We start from the raw sequence: 22,855 nt of genomic DNA on the forward strand, positions 1-22,855 counted from the left end.
AGGCCCTGAGTTCAAGCCAGGACCAGCAAATACACACACACACACACACACACACACCCTCCCCACATACACACACACCCTCCCCACACATACACATCACACACACACACACACACCCTCCCCACATACACACACACCCTCCCCACACATACATATCACACACACACACACACACACCCTCCCCACATACACACACACCCTCCCCACACATACACATCACACACACACCCTCCCCACACATATACACACCACACACACACACACACACACACACACACACACACTTGTAAATGTGAAATGTGATGTGTAGAGAGTTTGCGTTTACATAAGTAAGATAATGAGTACATTTCTTTTTGAACAGTGTTCTTCCCTCCCTCATTTTCTCCTTACCCCTGACTTCTCTTCCCTCCAAATTGTAAAGTTCATTTCCAACATAGCAGCATCTAGTGAGTATCACTGTTGCATTGGTTTACCCTTTTGCCCAGTGTTTCTGTGCTTTTCTCCTCCTCCTCCACCTCCCTCTCTCCTTCCCTCTTTCCCTCCCTTCCTTGTACTTACTTATTTTTGCTTTATTTTTAGGAAACATTTTTGCTTTTTATTGTACAAAATAATAGGTTTAACATGACATTTACATATTTGTGTATAATGTAATAGTGGATAGAATCAGCAGATAAGCGATCTGTAGAAAATAATTTAAGTGGCACTGTCAGTCCAATAGTCCTGACTATAAAACACTCCACCCAGAGTCCATTCATTCTGTCTTCTTTGTGACAGATCACATGTAAGATTACAATATAAGGCTTAACAAATTTAAGAAGAGTCATATTATACAAAACTTCTTTTTGACCACAGCAGAAGGAAACTAGACACCAATACCAGCAGGAAAACTGGAAAATTCACAAAATGAAAACAAATTCAGTACTAATTCAAAGAAGTCAGAAAGGGAACTAGAAAATACCTCAAGACCAGTGAAACACAACATAACATACCTTAGGGGATTCAACAAGGGCCGTGCCAAAAGGGAAACTCAGTAACAAATTCCTGCACTAAAAAGAAGAAAGATCTTAAATAACCTAACTCTATACCTGAAGGAGCTAGAAAATGAACAAACTAAACCAAATGCCAACAGAAAGGAGAAAATAACAACTGTTATAAAAAGAAATAGAATAGAAAAAATAGTTGGAAAAAGAAAATTGAGTTGATTTTTTTAAGATAGAAGTAACAAAACCCTTAGAGAAATCAACTAACAACAAAAGAATAAGATTCAAATAATTAAAATTGGAAATGAAAGAAGAGCCATTACAAATGGTGATATAATTTTTTGAAGATTAATATTATATGTTATAGTCCTACTATGAAGGAAAAATCTTACTTTTTTGTTTTTTTATTCTGATTCCACTATGAACAATTAGATGATAATGAAATAGATAACTTTAAAAAAAAACCAGATATCCAGGAGCTAATGGCTCACATCTATAATCCTAGCTACTTAGGAGACTGAGATCTGATATCATGGTTCAAAGCTGCCTGGGCAGGAAATTCTGTGATATTTTTATCTTGTCTTCAGTGGTAGAGTACTAGCCTTGACACAAAAGCTCAAAGACTGCTCAGGTGCAGAATTCAAGCCCCAAGACTCACAAAAAAGAAAAGAAAAAAAAGGAAAAGAGATGGATAAACTCCTGGAAAATAAAAAGCAACCTTCCCTGACTAAATCACACAGAAATAAGTCTGAAGACACTAACATAGAGCTAAAATCAGGAATCAAAAACTTTGCCAGTAAAGAGTACATGACCAAGTAAATTTCATTAAATATTTTTAGAAGAATTAACATCAGTTTTTCTGGATCTTTTCCAAAAACTTGAAAAAGAGGGACTATTTCCAAACTTATTTTAAAATCCATTCTGGGGGGGGGAGGAAAATGGGTACCAAGACATGTGAAAGGGTATCAATGTATGTGAATTAATGCACCTTCTATCTGGCAAATATCATGTAACCCTTTTGCTAATTACAATAAAAAAATAAAAAGAAAAAGAAAAAAAAATAAAATCCATTCTAAACCTTTTTTTCTGCCTTTTTTAATGTCCAAACTCATTTTATGAGACCATCTGATACATAAACCAAGCAAAATTCTCTTCCTCTTCCTTTCCCTCTCCTTCTCTCTCCTTCCCCTTCTTCTTCTCTTTCTCCACCTCCCGCTCTTCATTTCCTTCTCTATTTTACACATACATACACACACACACACACACCACACAAACACATATCAATAATCCTCATGAATATAGATGCAAAAATTCTCAGTGAACCAATAACAAACCAAATCCAACAACATATTAAAAGAATCATATCATGATCAAATAATCTTTATCCCTGGATGGAAAGATAGTTTAATATATTAAAACCAATAAATATTGTTCTACTACATTAACAGAATAAAGACTAACCATCACATAGTCATTTCCACCGATACAAGAAAAACACTTGACAAACATCAACACCCTTTGATGACTTAAAGGAAAACATATCTTAGCTGGCTTTAGTAGCATGCACCTATAATCCTAGCACTCAGGAGTTAGGGACCGGAGAAGATCACAAATTTGAGCCTGACTTAGAGTACGTAACATAACCCTACTCAAAAAAACAAGGGCTGTAGCACAGTGGTAGACCACTTGCCTAGCATGAACAAGACCCTCGGTTCAATCCCCCAGGACTAGAAGAAAAGTACTTGAACCAAGTAAAGGCTGAATGTCATATACTATGATAGAAAACAGAATTTCTGAGATTAGGAGCTAGGCAGGGTTGCCCGCCACTCCTGTACTTTGATTAAACTTATTTAAAGTCATAGCCAGAACAATTAGACAAGGAGAAATACTTGAAAACCAAATTGCAAATAAGGACACAAAATTGTTCCTGTTTGAAGACAATATGCTGCTGTATGGAGAAAACCCTAAAGGCTCTGTTAAACAGTAGAACTGGTAGACAAAGTTCATAAAGTTGCAAAATCAAATCAATATACAATTGCATTACTCTAAACAGAGCAATGAACTATCCAAAATGCAAATAAGTGAGGCCTTATACAAAAAAGAACTATATACATATATATATAAGCTTATATATATATATATATAAACTTAAGTAAGGAGATAAAAGAAAACTAAGGAGTAAGGAGGTATAGGAAAACTATGAAATGCTGAGGAAAGAAATTAAGAGAGCACCAATTGAAAAAGATATCCTGTGTTCAGAGTTGGGAAGGACTAAGGTTAAAATATCAGAATTCTTTGCATTTTGCGAAACTGAAATTTTGTTCCCATTAAGTAACAATTCCTGGTCCTCTCTCCCCATAGGCCCTGGCAACCTCCATTCCCCTTCCAGTCTCTGGATTTGACTGATCTAGGCCCTTCTCATAAGGACAGCATTATTCCTTTCCTGACTTGACTTATTTCATTTAGCACAGAGTTCTCATCCATATTGTGGCATGTATCCAAGATTCTTTCCTTTTTAAGGCTAAATAATATATATATATATATACACACATACATATATATGTATGTATAAACATATACTGGATTTTTTTGCCAGTCCTGGGCCTTGAACTTAGGGCCTGGGCACTGTCCTTGGGCTTTCTCAAGGCGAGAACTCTACCACTGGAGCCACAGCACCATTTCTGGCTTTTTTTCTATGTATGTGGTACCGAGGAATCGAACCCGGGTCCTCGTGCATGCTAGGCAAACACTCTACCACTAGGCTAAGCTCCCGGCCCCAAGTATTTTATTTATTTATCAATTGATGGATACCTAACTTGCTTCTACCTTTTGGCTTTTTTGAATAATATTGTTATCAACATGAGTATTCAAGTATCTCTTTGATTCCTATAATCCTTGCTACTCAGAAAGCTGACATCTGAGACTTGTAGATTAAAGTGAGCCATGGCTGGAAAGTTTATGAGACTCCATCTTCAGTTAACCAAAAAACCAAGAGTGGCAATGTGGCTCAAATGATAGAGCATTAGCTTGAACAAGGAAGTAAGGGACAGAACTCTATCCTGAGTTCAAGCTCAGTACACTGTTTACCCCCCAAAAAATCTTTTTGAGACTTTTCTTTTGAGAGTACGCCCATGAATGGAATTATTGAATCATCAGGTGATTCTAGTTTTATTTTGAAATCTTTGAGAAACCACTGCATTTTTTTAAAATTGTCAGGGTTATGTATAGAGGGGTTACAGTTACATTCATCAGATAGTGGGTGCATTACTTCTCACACACTGATACCCCTTCTTATGTTTTTGTCCCCATTTCACACTCCCAACCCCTCCCAATCATCTTGTTTTCTCCCTTCCCTTCCCTATTTCAAATAAATAAATAAACATGTACACAATATACTAGGTAACAAAGTGAGATACAGTAACCCCATGAGATTAACCATAAGGGGAAAAAAAGAAAAAAAGAAATAACATGGTACATTAAGAACAACAATCACAAAGATAAACCTCTTGTTTCCATGTCCTAGAGTTGCTTTCATTTAGTCTCATCCTATATGACCATATGTACATAGCTTTTGAGCTGTTGTGATCTTCTGCTAGGAGAGTCCTAGGTGGAAACCATGGAGCCTATGTTTCTTTGGTTCTGGCTTACTTCACTTAATATGATTTTCTCCAAGTCTTTCCATTTCCTTACGAATGGAGTGATGTCATTCTCTCCATTGTGGAACCACCACATTGTTTTCCATGGAGTCCAAAACATTTTAGATTCCTACCAGTAGTGCACAAGAATTGATAAATTCCTCTACATCGTTGCCAGCACTTCTTTTCTTTCCTTTCATGATGCTAGTCCTCCATGCACTTGTGCATGCGTGCATGCATGCGTGCATGTGTGTAGTTTTATTGTATAATGGTTTTAATCTTTTTTCCTAATAGTTTTGCGTACTTTATTTTGTTTTGGTCATGGTGCTTGAACTCAGGGCCTGGGCACTGTCCCTGGGCTCTTCTGCTCAAGGCTAGCACTCTACCACTTTAGTCACAGTTCCAATTTCCAGGTTTCTGGTCAATAGAGATAAAAATCTCATGGACTTTCCTGCTGGCTTTCAATAATGATTCCCTGATCTATTTGGATATTTTTGTGTGATTTTTTTGGCTCTTTGAGGGTCTTCAGATAACTGTTCATTCATGCCCCTTGCTCATTTTACATTTTGGCTGCTTTGTGTTGTTATTGAATTATAGGAGTTCTTTATGTATCCTGGATATTTAATTTTTATCAGACTTATTATTTGCAAATATTTTCTCTCATTCTTTTTCTTTTTTGCCCATCCTGCTGGGATTTGAACTCAGGGCCTTGGTACTGTCCTTGGGCTTTCACAAGGCTAGTGCTCTTCTACTTGAGCCACAGCGCCATTTCTGGCTTTTTCTGTTTATGTGGTACAGCGGATCAAACCCTGGGCTTCATTCATGCTCCTGGCCAGTAGGCCACACTCCCAGCTATTTTCTCTCATTCTATGGGCTGCTTTTTCACTTCACATAGAAGTTACTGGTTTTGATGTGGTCCAGTTTATGTTATTTCTTACACTTGTTGCTTATGCTTTTAGTATCCTTTCTAAGAGATCACAACTAAGTCTGATGTCATGAAGCTTTTCCTATAAGTTTTCTTCTAAGAGTTTTACCATTTTAGCTCTTTTTATGCTTAGTTGTCTGATCCATTTTGAGTAAAATGTGGCTATTCACATCCAGATTGTCTATCATTTTTATCTATTTCCAAATGGCAGGCCTAGTATTAAGAAGGCCCACTGGAATACTTGCAGACTGAAATAGAGAAAAGAGATGCAAAATGATACTTATAATGGCCCTGTCATTATTGGTACAGTTATATCTTTCCTGTTATATGAGCAAGAGCTATGGAGACCATAGGTCATCCTTGGGTCCACTGCCAGAATACACAGACTAGCTTACCCATGCATCTGATCATTGTCCTTCTATAGTTTATTTTATGAAGTGTGTGTGTGTGTGTGTGTGTGTGTGTGTGTGTGTGTGTGTGTGTGTGAGACCATGTGTTTTATATATTACCCTTCATAATAGACAGAAGGTCCTAACTATCCAGGAAGCCTGTCAGCAGGTAGATCTTTTGTACTGTTGCTTATATGGAAGCAAAGATCCATCAAAGGAACAGCCTGCTGGATCCTGACAAGCCAGCAGGCCACTGTAGAATCCAGGTCTTCCTTTGCAACAATGATGAAACACTGGCAGAACACAAGTGCTCAGAAGCCAGATGCCTGACCTAGCCAACTCTCATTCAAGCTCTGTTCTTTCCTAAGCTCTTTTACCCACAAGCACTTCCTGTACTGCCGAAGATAAATCAGGTCAACGTAAGGTCAAAGATGCCCACCACGTTCTCATGGGAGGTCAGAAGCCTCTTTTAATCCTTATGGGGAAGGCAGATATAAATAAATGACTCTCTAGGCAGTGGGGGCAGATAACTAGGTATACAGTAATAGATTCCTCAGTAGATGAATTAAGCCCTTGCATCCAGGCTTCTCCAGGACCCTGTTGAGAAGAGGCTCATGGTCCCGATCTCACTTTATATTCAGTCTCACTGGGAGCAAGACTTAAATGTTACAGATAGTTTCTCCAAATAGAAGGAGAAACTCTTCTTGCCAGGTCAGTCCATGTGACGGGAAGGAAGGCTACTGGGAGCAGTGTTTAGTTATCCACAGAGTCCTGTCTGTGAGGTTGGCATTGTGTCCCAACCTCCTGAGTATCTCTACTGCCAGTCACCTGGTGGCCTGAGCTTAGGCACTGGCTCTGCTGCTTCCAAGCTTGATTATTTTGTGCCTCAGCTTCCTGTAAAATGAAGATGACCTGATGGTACCTGCCTAAAGTTGTTGACGTAAGGAATAAATGGTGAGCTGCTTTATACAAGAATGTCCCTTACATGGAATGTAGCAAGAGTTCAGTGTTTCATTTTGACTTTATTTTCATTTTGCCTTACCCCACCATTGTCTGAGCTATCACAAGAACAGTATCTTCTGCAAGTTGTGCAGAGGAGAATTCTGGTGTGTCATTGATTGGCCCTGACTATGGAATGTGTTCCTCCTCTCCCCCACAGCTGCTTCCTCCCTGGTGGTGGCCCCTCGTCTCTCCAACAGGAAGACAGACACTACATAGAACACCTAGGATTTCCTAGGTTTCTCTTTGTAGAAACAGAATGTGCTTTTTGACCAGTCTATACAAGTCCTGCGCTAGATTCTTAGGGCTAGGTAGGAGGTGAAGAGGAAGGATAGGAAAACAAAGGTCAATCATTCAAAAAAAACACATTATTTAAGAGTCTTCAAGACAGTGACTAACCTTTGGATTCATTGTTTTAAAGATTTAAGTACCTGTTCCATTGGCTCCATAGCTGTGGTGATGCTTTTCTTCTTGGCGGAAGTGTGTGCTGAAGTAAGCCACTCTTCTGAAGGCTGAGAAGAAAAGATAGCAAAAGAAATTTAGGACTCATAGTTCCCCATGAGGGCATATCCTCAATGAACCAACTTCCGAGTAGACCACTACTTTGCAATAGTGCCCCAAGCAAGGACCTTTAGCATATGAGCCCTTAGTAGACATTCAGGGACCAACCTTCAGCCATTACCATGGTTACACAGTGATTGACATATGGAGAGCACATCTAGTGTCAGATGGCTATACCACAGAAGCTCCCCTAAAGGAGCAAGGAGACAGAATGCACCAGGACTGCTCTAACCAATTTGAGCACCGCAGGAGATTCCTAGGTGTGGGCCTACACCTCCAGTCTTATCTGCTCTGAAGAAGTAAACTTCAGTCCCCACATCTGTAAAAAGAACCAGTATGCCAATGTGGAGCGCACTTAAGGCCCATGGTAGATTCTTGGTCAAATATTTAAGAAATACTCTAATAGTTTTCTTAGTACTGACCACATACCATGGTTATACAAAGAAGAATAAGGCACAAGCTGTGCCCAGTCCAGGGGAGACAAGTTCCCAGGAAGATGCTGATAACCTGATTAAGTGCAGGCCTGACCCAGGGCAGATCATCTTGGCTGCTCCAGAAAGCCATGCTGTCTAGCCTTTGAGTGGGAAAGTGTGTTGTCCCATACAAGGCAGCCATGCACTTCAGGTTGGTCCTGTTTGTCATGACTGAATGAAGGGGCAGTCACCCCCAAAGTCCAATCTAGCCCAACAATGTGACCCTCTTCCTACCCCTAGGGTCAAGGTAGGGTCTTTCCTGCTATCTGAAGGTAGGTTGCCAACCTTAGCTGTTAAAGAATCTGCTTGACATGACTGAGTCTTCATAGATTGGAGCTGAGAGGGCCTGAGTAGAGTTCCACCCCAGTGTAGCGTGGCAGCCCCACCTAAATACTCTGGAGACCTTAAAGTTCCCACTCCCCATGCTTTGCACATAGACTCCAGCCTAGACTGAAGTCACATTCTTTCAAATCTAACTTTCAATGTGTTTGTCCTCATTCAAAGCCTTACTCGAGTATTCACCCCAAAGTCTTTCATCCAATTAGGTTGTTTTGGAGCAGGGGTATTGTGGAGAGGATGAAAGATGGGTGGGCCCAGTGATTGGCCAACTATCTCTGCAGTGAGAGAGAATTCTTTACAAAGGAAAAGCTAGACAAAATGAATCACACACACACAAAAAAACATTTAAATGGCATGCTAGAGCATAAACTTGGCCATTAAACGTATAGTTATAAAAAGGAAGAATGGTAGTCCATTTGAAAGAAAAATCATTCTGTACAACCAATATGCTAATGATAGATAGCAAGAAAATATTGGTAGCCAAGACATAAAATATTGATATACCTAATATAAAAGTTTACATAAGGCAATATGAAAATTTTAATCCATTGGAAATATAAACAAAATTTATTTTAAAAAATAACTCCCCGAATGAAATGATTGTTTAATACATTTATAAGGAACTGATAAGGTTTACTAGAAATCAAGAAATAAAGATTTTAGCCAGGTGCAGTGGCTCACACCTGCAATCACAGCTACATGACACAGAGATGAAAGGATTATGGTTTGAGGCTAGCCCAGGCAAAAGGTTAGCAAGACACTCGCTTATTAACAAATGAGCTAACAAATTTATTAACAAACTTAGTGGTTCTCACATGTAATCCACGCTATTCTGGCAGTGGAGGTTGGAGAATCCAGCTCCAGGAAAAAGCACAAGACACCACATAACAATGAAATAAGGGCTGAGACAGTTGCTTAGGTGGGACACTTAGTTCAAATGCCAGTACAAGTGTGTGTATGGGAGGCAGTAATAACCAAGTTGACTGTCGAACCATTTTCAGTCTTCCAGGAATGACAGTCACACTCATAGCCCCCAGTGTGAACTGGTATATTTGTTCTTCTGTTTCAAAAGAGGCTAATAAACTGTGGCTTCACCAGTAGCCAGTATATTTCTCTCCTGATGACAGGAGTCTTTGCTTCAATCACACTATCATCTGATCTTTTCTCACTATGTAGCCTGTGGCCTTGAGTCCTATGCCCCCAGACACTGAATCTGGAAACAAGTTTGCTTCCTCGGCATTTTGAGATCCATGTTTTATTGCAGTCAGTCAATATTTTTACTAGCTTTGGGTTATTGGGGCATATGTATAAGTACATGAATTACAAGCCAAGAATTGTGTTAAGTCCCACAAATCTGGGGTTACTGTGACCTAGCAGCAACCTGTGCACAGCACTTCTTTCCCCATCTTGTCTTGGCCTTATCTCACTTGGCTGGTAGCCCAGGCTCCTCAGCCTGGAATCTGAGGCTGATTGCAGCTGGCCACCTGCCAGGACTAGTGGCATTGCCTGCCCAATAAAAGCCTGCTCCCATTTTCCCCAGGACTGTCCTCTGGGTGTCTGCTTTTCGGCTCTGGCCATGGGGTCCCAATCTTGGAAACAGAAGGTGCTTTGCTGATTTTGTTTATGATTATCTTAAATTCTTTGTGAACCCTGATTTACAAAAAAAGGAATAAATTTATAAGGTATAATCTTTAGCTGAAAGATGGAATTGTCTTTTTCTCCATGGAGTATCACGAGGTCTGAGATCCTGCCCTTTGACTCTTTCAGACTTGTTCATTTTCTCAGACCCTAGAAATGAGCAAACTGAAAACCATTGAAAAGCAAGGACAAAGACAGAAATGAAGCCAGGGGTCCAAATGTCAAGAAAAGGACACACAGAAGAGGAAGGCCCAGAAACATTGGCCAGGTCCTTCAGAAGCTCACCTGGGGTGGAAAAGACCCTGGAGAAGGAGCTGAGAGACAGACTAGCTTAGAGGCTTGGGTCGGGGAGGTCACTTTCTATCTGGAGGCCTGAGTTTTTTAAAGTAAGAAAATAGCCATAGTGACCTCCAACTTTGAATTTTGACCTTGGCCCTAGGAAAAAAGACCCTGAAAAAAGCCACCCAAAGCAGATGCAGTGGATGCATCTGCAGGGTCCACTCTAACAAGCAGACAAGCTTTGTTCCCACGCTTGGAAAGGTGCAATCTCCTGAGCACCTTCCAGGGCCTCTTTGGGGAACTAAAGAAACAAGAAAAGGCTGCAACAAAATCATTCTGTACAGCCAATATGCTAATGATATAGTAAGAAAATATTAGTAGCCTAGACATAAAATATTGATATATCTAATATGAAAAGTTTATGTAAGACAATATGAAAATTTTAATCTATTGGAAATGTAAACAAAATTTATAAAAAATAACTGTGAAGGAAGTGATTGTTTAATATACGTGTAAGGTTTACTAGAAGAACCCTCCAGAAGGCTCTTCCTCAGGAACTGTTGGATCAGCGTGATGGTCACAAGCATGTTGGAGTGTGCATCCTCCTGAGCTATGGCACGTTTGTAGCTTTCCCTGAAATACAAGCTGAGGTCTGAGTTAGCAAGGGAAACACAAGATGAACCATGTTCCCCATGGGCACTTTGAAATCCACGGTCCATGAGAAAGGTCAATGCAGAATAATATATCCCTTGAGCTCACCCTGAATCCTCACAGACACTTCCTCTGCTCCAGACCAGACCAACTGTACTTCATCCACCGACACCCACATTCATTACCTTATCCAAACCCAATGTAGCACCCAAGTGCAGGCATGGCTAACGTTGCCATTATTCATTTTACAGGCTAAGTAGTAAGGGCTAGGTGAGCTGGGGCTCCCACAGAATGGGTAACAGAGTAGGAAGGAGGGCCTAGATCTCCTGACCAGATTGTCCTGCAGTCCCAAAAAGCCTGCACTGCCTCCAGCTCCCAAAACAACATAGAACCAGTGTCAGAAACACAAGCACTGGCCAGGCACCTGTGGCTCATACTTGTAATCCATACTGAGGATAGTAGTTCAAAACTAGCCAGGGCAGAAAAATCCATGAGACTCTTGTCTGCAGGTAACTACCAGAAAGCCAGATATGGAAGTATGGCTCAAGTGGTAGAGCACTAGCCTTGAACAAAAAAGCTCAAGGCCATCATCCAGGTCCTGAGTTCAAACACACACACACACACACACACACACACACACACACACACACACACAAGTACTTGCTGCGGGGAGGGTGTGGGCAGAATGGGCAGTGCTTGGGCATGGGGACTTAGGGACATCACAGCTTTCTCTTCATAACCATTTTTATTTGGGGGGGGCAGGGAAGGTAGTTCCTCATCCAACTTTGAGTCCCAGCTGACTGACTATGGATGATGTGTCATAGTAACTGATCTATCTTTCTTGTGCGTATGTGTTGTTGTGTATGTTTTTGTCTTACAGAAGAGTGTGATTTCTCCTTCTGGACCATTTGTCGATCTATAACACAGAACTAAAAGAAAAGAGGCCAGAACGGAGCCTCCACCAGCATCCAGTGTGATATCTCCTGGGCTGGGCCAAGGGATGCCTGGGCCAAGGACACAGAGGTCCCCAACCTTCAGCCGTCTGCATAATACACAGGGGACTCGTGGGGTCCACTTGTCACTGCCAAACGACACAATACAATGGCACTATTGACATCCTTCGTGCTGTTTTCATGACAGACATCTGGGCAGGAAGCACTGCCGTGCTTTCTGTCTGTGAAGTCGAGGGCCATGCCTCACTGATTACAAATGGCTTGGGCGGATGACCTGCTCTGAATCCACTTTCAGTCAGTGATACTTGCAAAAAAAAAAAAAAAATCCAAAAGCCGTCTTAGGGTCGGCTTCCACAGCTCTTGACCCATGTGGTCAAAGCTGGACAGCTCCTTGGGACACTCAGATTCTTCATAAATGCAGCCTGCCCCCTCCCACCCTAGGTAGCTTCCGAAGTCTCCAGGAAGGTCATGGATCCTGAACAAAGTGTCAAGGGTACCAAGAAGGCTGAGGGAAGTCCCCGGAAGCGGCTGACCAAAGCAGAGACCGTTCAGACCAGTGTCTCCTCCAGCACCCCGTACGCAGGCAGTGGCACAGCTGCCACCCAAGAGAGTACCTCCCAGGAGCTCCTAGCCCCACATCCCTTTCCGGGCCCCTCATCAGTCCTTAGGGAAGGCTCTCAGGAGAAAACAGGCCAACAGCAAAAGCCCCCCAGGAGACCCTCCATCGAGGCCTCCGTCCACATCTCACAGCTTCCGCAGCACCCCCTGACACCAGCATTCATGTCACCCGGCAAACCTGAGCGTCTCCTGGAGGGCTCCACGTGGCAGCTGGTTGACCCCATGAGACCTGGACCTTCAGGTTCCTTTGTGGCCTCGGGGCTCCATCCACAAAGCCAACTCCTCCCTTCCCATGCTTCCATCCTTCCCCCTGAGGAATTACCTGGCATCCCCAAGGTCTTTGTGCCTCGACCTTCCCAAGTCACCCTGAAGACCACAGAAGAGGCCCACAAGAAAGAGAGGAAACCCCAGAAACCAGGCAAATACATCTGCCAATACTGCAGCCGGCCCTGTGCTAAGCCCAGCGTGCTACAGAAACACATCCGCTCGCACACAGGCGAGAGGCCCTATCCCTGCGGCCCCTGTGGCTTCTCCTTCAAGACCAAGAGCAACCTCTACAAGCACAGGAAGTCTCATGCCCACCGCATCAAAGCAGGCCTGGCCTCAGGTACTGGCAGTGAGCTGTATCCCCCAGGGTTGGAGATGGAGAGGATCCCTGGGGATGAATTTGAGGAACCCACCGAGGGAGAAAGCACAGACTCTGATGAAGAAACTGCCACTACATCTGGCCCCCCAACAGAGGCTCCCCCCAGACCTAAGCACCCCCTTCTATCTAGCAGCTTGTACAGCTCTGGGAGCCACAGTTCCAGTCACGAACGCTACTCCCTGTCCCAGTCCAGCACGGCAACATCATTGGAGGACCCCAGCCCATTTGTGGAACCTTCGTCCGAGCAACCCCTGAGCCAGAAACCTGAAGACACCCACACCATTAAGCAGAAGCTGGCCCTCCGCCTGAGCGAAAGAAAAAAGGTCATCGATGAGCAGGCATTTCTAAGCCCGGGCAGCAAAGGCAGTACTGAATCTGGGTACTTCTCCCGCTCTGAGAGTGCTGAACAACAGGTCAGTCCCCCAAATACCAATGCTAAGTCCTACGCGGAGATCATTTTTGGCAAGTGTGGGAGGATCGGGCAGCGAACCTCCATGCTGACGGCCACTTCCACCCAGCCCCTGCTGCCCCTGTCTGCAGAAGACAAGCCCAGCCTGGTGCCTTTGTCTGTGCCCCGGACCCAGGTGATTGAGCACATCACCAAACTCATCACCATCAACGAGGCCGTGGTGGACACCAGCGAGATCGATAGTGTGAAGCCCAGGAGAAGCTCACTCACCAGGCGCAGTAGTATGGAGTCCCCCAAGTCAAGTCTCTACCGGGACCCCCTGTCATCCCACGGTGAGAAGACAAAGCCAGAACAATCACTGCTAAGCCTCCAGCACCCGCCCAGCACTACCCCTCCTGTGCCTCTGCTTAGAAGCCACTCAATGCCTTCTGCTGCCTGCACCATCAGCACCTCCCATCACACCTTCCGAGGTAGCTACTCCTTCGATGACCACATCACCGATTCCCAGGCCCCAAGCCGTGGCAGTGCGGGGTTTACCTCCCATCCCCGGATGCTGAAGCGCCAGCCCGCCATTGAACTACCTTTGGGAGGTGAATACAGTTCAGAAGAGCCAGGACCAAGCAGTAAAGATGCAGCCTCCAAGCCCTCAGAGGAACCAGAACCCAAGGAAAGTGAACTGACCAAAAAGACCAAGAAGGGATCAAAGCCGAAAGGGATGACCTATGAATGCACCATCTGTGGTGCTCGGTACAAGAAGAAGGACAATTACGAAGCCCATAAAAAGTACTACTGCTCGGAGCTCCAGATCACCAAGCCTCTCTCTGCAGGTGCCCGTGCCTCTCCAGAAACTGAAAAGGGTCAGGCAGAGCATGAGCCGTGGTCCCAGATGATGCATTATAAACTGGGGGCCACCTTGGAACTCACCCCATTGAGGAAGAGAAGGAAAGAGAAGAGCCTTGGGGATGAGGAAGAGCCACCTGCCTTTGAGCTGACCAAAAGTCAGTATAGCAGCACAGGACCATCTGACACTGCTCGGAACCTTCCCCTGGAGTCCACCAAGTCACCAGCAGAACCAAGTAAATCACTGGAGGGAACGACGAGCTTCCAACCAAGGACTCCCAAGCTGGGATCTGGGTCAGAAGCAGGGAAGGAAAGGAGAACAACATCCAAAGAAATTTCTGTCATCCAGCATACCAGCTCCTTTGAGAAATCCGACCCTCTTGAGCAGTCCAGTGGCCTAGAAGGGGAAGACAAACCCCCAGCCCCATTCTCTACCCTGCCACCTGCCCCACAAGGGCGCTCTGCTCATTCCCTGCAGCCTCGGTTGGTCCGCCAGCCCAATATTCAAGTCCCTGAGATCCTAGTGAGTGAGGAGCCTGACCGACCAGACACAGAGCCTGAGCCGCCCCCAAAGGAAACGGAGAAGACAGAGGAGTTCCAGTGGCCTCAGCGCAGCCAGACGCTCGCCCAGCTCCCTGCCGAGAAGCTGCCCCCCAAAAAGAAGAGGCTGCGCCTGGCCGAGATGGCCCAGTCTTCAGGGGAGTCCAGCTTTGAGTCATCTGTGCCATTGTCTCGCAGTCCCAGCCAGGAAAGCAGTATCTCACTGAGTGGCTCCAGCCGCTCAGCCTCATTTGACAGGGACGACCATGGGAAAGTTGAGGTCCCTGGGCCCTCATCGGAAGTCCGCTCCAAACCCTCAGGCACACACATGCTGACTGTCCCCAGCCACCACCCGCATGCCCGAGAGATGCGGAGGTCAGCCTCAGAGCAGAGCCCCAACCTGTCCCATTCTACCCAAATGTCTGAGACGCGCAGCAAATCTTTTGACTACGGCAGCTTGTCTTTGGCAGGCCCGGCTGCAGCAGTGCCAGCTGCTCCACCTGCCACAGCAGCCCCACCAGAGAGAAGAAAATGCTTTTTGGTGAGACAGGCTTCTCTGAGCCGGCCTCCAGAAGCTGAGCCAGAGGCCACCCCCAAGGGAAGGCAGGACAGTGAGGAGCCACCGCCCTCTTCCTCCAAACCTTTGGCCAAAAGCTCAGCACCCCAGATCTCCTTGGCAGCCACCTCTCACAGTGGGCATGCGGGAGGCAAGAGCCAGGTACAGGACAGGCCCCCGCTGGGGTCCACCCCCCCCTACACAGAAGCCCTGCCCGTGTTCCACCCCCCTGCCGCCCAGCTGCCCCTGCAGGAGAAGCCATACCTGCCCCCACCTGTCTCCCTCTTCTCCTTCCAGCATCTCTTGCAGCACGAACCAGGACAGTCTTCAGACTTCATGGCCACCCATGCCATGGCCGGCCTCCTCTCCTCCCCATACTCCATGCCCCCACTCCCTCCCTCCCTATTTCAAGCCCCACCACTTCCTCTTCAACCTACCGTCCTGCACCCAAGCCAGCTCCATCTCCCCCAGCTCCTGCCTCACCCTGCCAATATCCCCTTCCGCCAGCCCCCCTCATTCCTCCCCATGCCACACCCCGCTTCCTCGGCACTCTCTTCCGGGTTTTACCTGCCTGTGCAATCTCAGTTTGCACTGCAGCTCCCTGGCGATGTGGAAAGCCATCTGCCCCCAGCCAAAACTAGCCTGCCCCCACTGGCAACAGGACCTCCTGGCCCCTCCAGCAGCACCGAGTTCAGCAGCGACATCCGGCTGCCCCCCGTGGCTCCTCTGGCCAGCTCCCCAGAGCCCACCTCAGCCCTTCCACCGGCTCTGCCTGCTTGTGCAGACACCATGGCATCCCTGGTGGTGCCTGTCCGAATCCAGACCAACACACCGTCCTACGGGAGTGCGATGTACACCACTCTATCTCAGACCTTAGTGACCCAGTCCCCAGGCAGCTTAGTAAGTGTGGGTCTTCCCAGGGGTGAGGACCTGCCAGCCGCAGGGACGGTTGTGTGCGGAGCAGATGTATATGACACCAGGCTTGGATCGTCTGGGCTAAGTGAAGAGCAAAGCAGAAGTTTCCAGACTCCATACCTGAGAGTGCCTGCAGCATTCCCTGAAAGGAAAGGCACCTCCTTGTCCTCAGAGGGACTCTCGAGCCTGGAGGGAGGTTCATCAACAGCTGGGGGAAGCAAGCGGGTTCTCTCCCCAGCTGGCAGCCTTGAGCTCACCATGGAAACCCAGCAGCAGAAAAGGGTAAAGGAAGAAGAGGCTTCTAAGGTCCATGAGAAACTGGAACTGGTGAAGCCCTGCAGTGTGGCGCAGACTGGCACTGAGGATGGCGGGAGGACAGAGAAATCCCACCAAGGCAGCCAGGGACGGGGAAGGAGGGAGCCAGAGATGTCCAGCCTATCCTCTGATCCATGCAGCCCAGAGGATGTTCCTCCTCTCTCTCATCATCCCCCATTGCCCCACGGGACAGCCTCCAGCTCAGAAGCTTTGAAGGACTGTGCCCAGCCATCTGGCAAACCTCATGGAAGAGGGCTTTGCCCACTAAGCGTGAAGAAAGAAGATTCCAAGGAACAGCCCGACCTCACACCCCTGGCACCTCCCAGCTCTCTGTCTCTATCAGAAACATCCCCCAGAACAGCCCAGTCTCAAGAAGGTATGGACTCAAAGAAGGTACTTCAGTTCCCCAGCCTCCACACGACCACTAATGTCAGTTGGTGCTATCTAAACTATATTAAGCCAAATCACATCCAGCATGCAGATAGGAGGTCCTCTGTTTACGCTGGTTGGTGCATAAGTTTGTACAACCCCAACCTTCCGGGGGTTTCCACTAAAGCTGCTTTGTCCCTCCTGAGGTCTAAGCAGAAGGTGAGCAAAGAGACATACACCATGGCCACAGCCCCACATCTTGAGTCAGGAAGGCTTGTGCCAGCCAGCTCCTGCAAGCCACGCATGACAGAGGTGAGTTCAGCTTTATTCTTCTCTTCACTGAGTGCCAAAGCCCTCGATGAGCTATTAAGGCCACATGGTCTAAAGGTTACATTTGTAGAGGGGGACATATTTTCTCCCTGACAACTGTGACTGGTGGTCTTGCAAGGAAACATGTTTTGGGGATTTCTCTACCCTTTGATTTATTGTCCTTTGATTTATTGAAATAGATAACATTGCAGTTGTGGCCAGTAAAGGGATGGTTTATAATGCTACTTTTGTAAAAATGAGCTAAAATCTGCAAACTTTATCACACCTACTTAATGTATTAAGCATTAATTTAACTTCATGGTCAACAAGTTGAGGCCCTTCAGTTATACTTTCTCAGGCCTCTGCTTGCATATCTCCAGTTCCAGAGTACTTATCACCTTCAAACCCATCTTTTACACAGGGCTGGCAGTTGTCATTCTATGGCTTCCATTCTTTGTTAGTTGTTCTGAGAACATCCTTTAGGTAATCTATCAACATCAAAGCTTTTGCTAACCATCTTCTTGCAGGTCTAGGCCACCCAAGCACATATGAGTTTGATTTTAATACTTTTTTCTGTGTCTAAGTCCTTGGAAGAACCCAAGTTTGTGTTAAGAGTCCATTTTACTGCCACATGCTCCTTTTTTTTCTCTTGGTTCATTTTGACAACCCCAGAACTCTCACAAGGAAATTATAAATGAGTACTCTGGCATCAAGTTGCCACAGCTTAAATCCCACTAGCCCACTTACTAGCTGTGTGACCTGGGACCAGTTACTTCATCTCAATGCTGGGGTTTCTCCACTTTAAAATAGGTATGTCTGAGGATCATAGTTTGAAGCCAGGCCAAGCATGAAAGTCCATGAGACTCTTATCTCCGATTAGATACCACAAAAAGCCAAAAGTGGGACTGTGGCTCAAGTGGTAGAGTGCTAGCCTAAGATTGGCATGCGTGTACACATGCAGCAGTGTGTGTGCATGCACACACACACACACACACACACACACACACACACACACACATAGACACAGATAGTAATACCACAGGACTATGTTGGATAATTAAAATATACAAAACATAAAGCAGTAAATGACTGCATTGATGTCCAGTTAATGTTTTTACCTGTACTAATTCAGATTACCATTAAAAGCTAAAATGAAACTAGGCACTGGTGATTCCCTCCTGTAATCTTCGATTCTCATGAAAATGAAATCTGAGGATGAGACTGGTGATTAGAAAGACAGGCTAATTAAGCAAGAAAGTCCATGAGACCCTTATCTTCAGGTAACCAGCAAAAAGCTAGAAGTGGATCTGTGGTAGAATACCTCTTGAACAAACAAGCCAAGGGACAGCACCTAGACCCTAAATTTAAATCCCAGTACCAACACACACACACACACACACACACACACACACACACACGCACGCACACACATGCATGCATGAACACATGCATGTATGCACACACGCATCTATTCACGCATGCACACAAAGCTAAAGTGGATCCCAGGTCCCCTACTCAATGCTAACACTGTTTCCTGGTAACGTGGACAGTGCCACTGAAACCAACGTGCTTACTCTTGGCTCAGGCATCACCACAGCTTATAAAGGTGCAATTCCCCCTAGTCTCTCATGAATCACAGGCCAAAAGAGAAATAGAAACTATGTGCCTGGAAACCCACAGGTCCTGTTCTGCCAAAGCAGCAGTGCAGATTTGTGCTAGGACACAGATTCCCTGATTGCCAGCCAGATATTTTTTGCCCAGCCCTCAGCACAGCACCTGTGCTCCCTACATGTGTGGTGGGTTCAAAGGATGATGGCATGTTCTTGAAATAACGGAAGATCTGGAGAAAGCACATGGTCAATGCAATCCCTCCTTATAGAGCCAAATCTCACTCAGACTCAATACACAGAGCAGCCACCCAGAACTTCCATTGCTTCTGTGGCCTGTGGTCTTCAGTCTTAATTCAGGAGGGTCAGGATCCTGAAAAGGCTGGAGTCTGCTCCCAGCTCTATCCTTAACCAGCCATGTGGCTTTGGCTTTCTTATCTATTAATGAAATCTGGACTCATTATTTCCAAAGACAGAATCTAGTCTTTATTTGTTCAATATCCTTTAGGCCTCTTCTTTGAGGTGGACCTGTTTTGGGTGCTGAGGTATTTGAGAACAGGATAAGGATAAAAACCTGTTCCCAGGAGCTCCCAAATTCCTACAAAAGACTGAGAAAAACAGTCCCCTTAAGAACATTAACCAAGAGTCTGGGATAAAGGGGAAGCTGCAGCTCAGTGGGTCAGTTCTTTGATTCTGTTAAGTATTTAGTATTGCGCCAGCAGCTAGGGAGAGGATCGGGGAAATCTGTACATGTGTTCAATGCCATGCAAGTTAGTGTATTGGGACACTCTCAGCCCAGAGTACAAATTTAACCAGCAATGATCTGTTGTTCCTGTGATGGGCAGGTGCACCTCCCGTCACTGGTTTCCCCGGAAGGCCAGAAAGATGTAGCTAGAATGGAGAAAGAAGAGGAAAAGCGAGGGAAGCCAGAAGAGGAAGCTCCTGCCTCCAAGAGAGGGGAGCCAGCGAGGATCAAAATCTTTGAAGGAGGGTAAGACACTCACTGGGATTTCAGTCTGTTTCCTGTGTGTATAAATAACAGGCCACGCTGCCCATTCAGGGCAATGCCCCCCCCCTCGCCCTCCCTGGTACCCATGATTCCTGCAGTGCCTCTCTGCATTGTGGGACCCACAGGCCGCCCATTTGAGAACATTCCGGGGGGCGGGGAGGGTCCTTGCAGCAATGTGTGCTGCTGGGTATTTGCTGAGGACCTGAGAATCCAGTCTTTCTTCATCCTTGAATCCTTAGCTCCTGGCCAGTTTCTCGCCATTGGCCTGGGAGGGGCAGGGGGAGAGGAGATGGTGTGCCTCGTGGCTGCTGCCTTGACTACCCTTTCCTTTGGAATGTATTTCTCAGAAGTCACTTCTGTCTGCTCAGGTCATCCCCCATGCCCAGTTTTCCATGGGTACTCAAGCCCTAGCCATGAGGCTGTCACCCTTTCTGACTGGCCAGGTTTGAGGCTCACTGATTGTAGCCCCGGTTATTAACCTTCTGTGCTCACCTTTGGAAACCTGATGAGCTATGTGTTTCAGAGCTCACCACTCTGGGGACCTTCTGGGCTCTAGAAGTGCACCTCACTTTAGATGTGCTTTGTGAAAGTTCCTCGTGCCAGCTGTGTTCTGTGCGGCCACGCGTCTGCTCCCAGGGTGTGGTGTCTGTTGAGTAGGTGCCTTGCTGTTTGTCTCAGGGTCTGTGTCTGTGTCCCTTTGTGATTGAGGTGGTTGGCCCCAGTCGTACATGGTCTGGAGGGACAATAGCGTGGAGGAAAGCCTCCCTCCAAACCTTGGCCAACTTAAGCTGTCACTGGGGCCCTGTGGTGCTCCAGTGCCTATGACTGACAGATCAAAATAATAGGTGCCTCAAGTGACTGGCACAAAAGCCCCCTAGAAAGTTGGAAAAGAAAAAAGCAAACTGTCACACTCCTTCCCCAAGATCCTCTGCTGGCACTAGCCAAAGGGTCTCTCGGGGAGGAGTAGGGGGACTGGTTATCCTAATGATGAGGACAAGGTCAAAGGGGACAAATATCTCTCAAGCACGATACCCTAATAGCCATCCTGGTTCCGTGGAGAAGCACAGAACCAAAGGTGTTTCAAATGCTGACCCTTGATTGGGGACTGTGGTTCTCTGCTCATGCCATTTGATTAGAGCGCCCTCTTGTGTCTCTGGGTTCTCCTACCACTGAGTCCTTAGGATCCATGCTTCAGGTCATTGAGAGGTCGCCCTCTGGGGCTCTTGAGAGGCAGCCTGGTGATGTTTGCAGGCCAGGAGCAGATGACATTTGTGCCAATGGCCTTCCAAGTAGAGACTCAGTTCCCAAGCCCCAGCTGCCCGTGTTCCTGAGGAAGGCTGAGCCTCTGGACCAGGAGCTAGCTGGGTTCTCGCTCCAAACAGCTCTCTGCCACACCCTTGACTTGAGTCTGCTGCTCTCCTCCATGTCCCACGCAAGTGGTCACAAGTCCCATCTGCTATTCAGAAGCTCTTTGGAAAAGAGGACCATCACCAGTGCCAACAAGCAGTGGTCCCAACCATTCCTGTGCAACCGCGCCATCCCTGCCTCTCCAATTCTGTGATCTTACCTCTGAAGGTGACAGTAACACTCTCGTGGTATGAAGGTTCCCAGGAGGCCTGTGGGAAGGGTAAGGCTCACAGGAGCCGAGCACATGGATGGACATGACGGATCCAGCCCCACTGTGCCCCGTTTCTTAAATCCACCTCACTCCCAGTCTGCTGTGGGAAATGTCATCCTCACTCTCACAGCTTGGGTTTTTTGAAGTTGATGGCACCCTCAGGAGTATTCTCAAGTGTTGGGGAGAACAGAACGCACACCTGGAGTCTCATAAATGGGACCAGGAACATAGACTATTTGACTAACCTACAAACGACTAATGGAATCCCATCCCAGAACAACCCAGAATGTATCTTTGGGCCCTCCATTGGTATGCCACTGGAACAGTGCTTGAAATGGGTTCTTCTTTCTTTGTTTTCTTTCTTCTCTCTCTCTCTCCTTTTTTAAAATACAATGCGCATCTGTTTTTCATTTAGAGAAGGATTTATAAATTGGGGACTGTTCACTGAGTCCACCAAGGGATTTAGGCCAGCAGAGGCGCTCAAAAAAGGAAACAAAGAGTGATCTACTGGGGCCAGGAGTTTGGCCTAGTGGTTAAAGTGCTTGCCCAGCATGCACGAAGACCCGGGTTCGATTCCTTGGTACCACATACATAGACAAAAGCCGGAAATGGTGCTGAGGCTCAAGTGGTAGAGTGCTAGCCTTGAGAAAGTCCAAGGACAGCGCTCAGGCCCTGAGCTCTAGCCCAGGACTGGCAAAAAAAAGAGTGATCTACTGTGTGCTGGTTTTAAACTCTTCCTCTTCTGGAAGGTTAAAGTCTTTGTTCCTCTCCATTTGATCAAAGTCACGTGGCCTTGCCAAGGCCCTGGAAGTGGGGTCATACATCTCTACCTGTGCTTGGAAGAAACATTCCATAGCTAGTGCTGGTAATAACACGAATCTGTTTGCCACATATGTGTGACTGGTTAGTTTTTCACAGGTGTTTCTAAATGTGAGAGAGAGCTAATAAACTAGGCATGGAAGAGCAGATGCTAGGTGTGCAGTATCTTCAAGTTGTTCCATGCTAGCCAGCCTCTCCTTGACCTCCAGTCTAGCAGTGGATCAATGAATCAGTCCTCTGAACCTTGAAGTGTTTGGGGACCCAACCAAAGTGACAACACAAAGCCCTATGCTGAGGTGGGAGCAGTGGGGGCTGAGAAGTTCATGGTGGGAAGACTGCCTTGGGGTTGGATCAGCTAGGAGGGTGTGGGACCAGGCCTAGCAGGTGGGAAGAGCAAACAGCTGGGTAGTGATGGAGCCCGTTCAGCAGTGTGGGAGTGATGGAGGCCTGCATGGCTGGCTAG

At 46.3% G+C, this 22,855-nt stretch overlaps 1 protein-coding gene across 2 annotated transcripts in view; it reads left to right on the top strand.

The window, feature by feature from the left end:
- The window catches only part of Hivep3 (HIVEP zinc finger 3), a 148,662-nt gene that overhangs the window by 97,982 nt on the left and 27,825 nt on the right, over positions 1 to 22,855 (top strand). For both annotated transcript variants that reach the window (XM_090335088.1, XM_090335089.1), the window contains exons 4-5: positions 11,750 to 17,342; positions 19,792 to 19,937. In XM_090335088.1, coding sequence (XP_090191214.1) covers positions 12,291 to 17,342; positions 19,792 to 19,937 — 5,198 coding nt within the window. In that variant the 5' untranslated portion in view covers positions 11,750 to 12,290. The remainder of the gene's footprint in view (positions 1 to 11,749; positions 17,343 to 19,791; positions 19,938 to 22,855) is intronic.

This window comes from Megascapheus bottae, chromosome 6 (genome assembly GCF_031878675.1).
Source record: "Megascapheus bottae isolate mThoBot1 chromosome 6, mThoBot2.hap1, whole genome shotgun sequence".
NCBI lineage: Eukaryota > Metazoa > Chordata > Mammalia > Rodentia > Geomyidae > Megascapheus > Megascapheus bottae.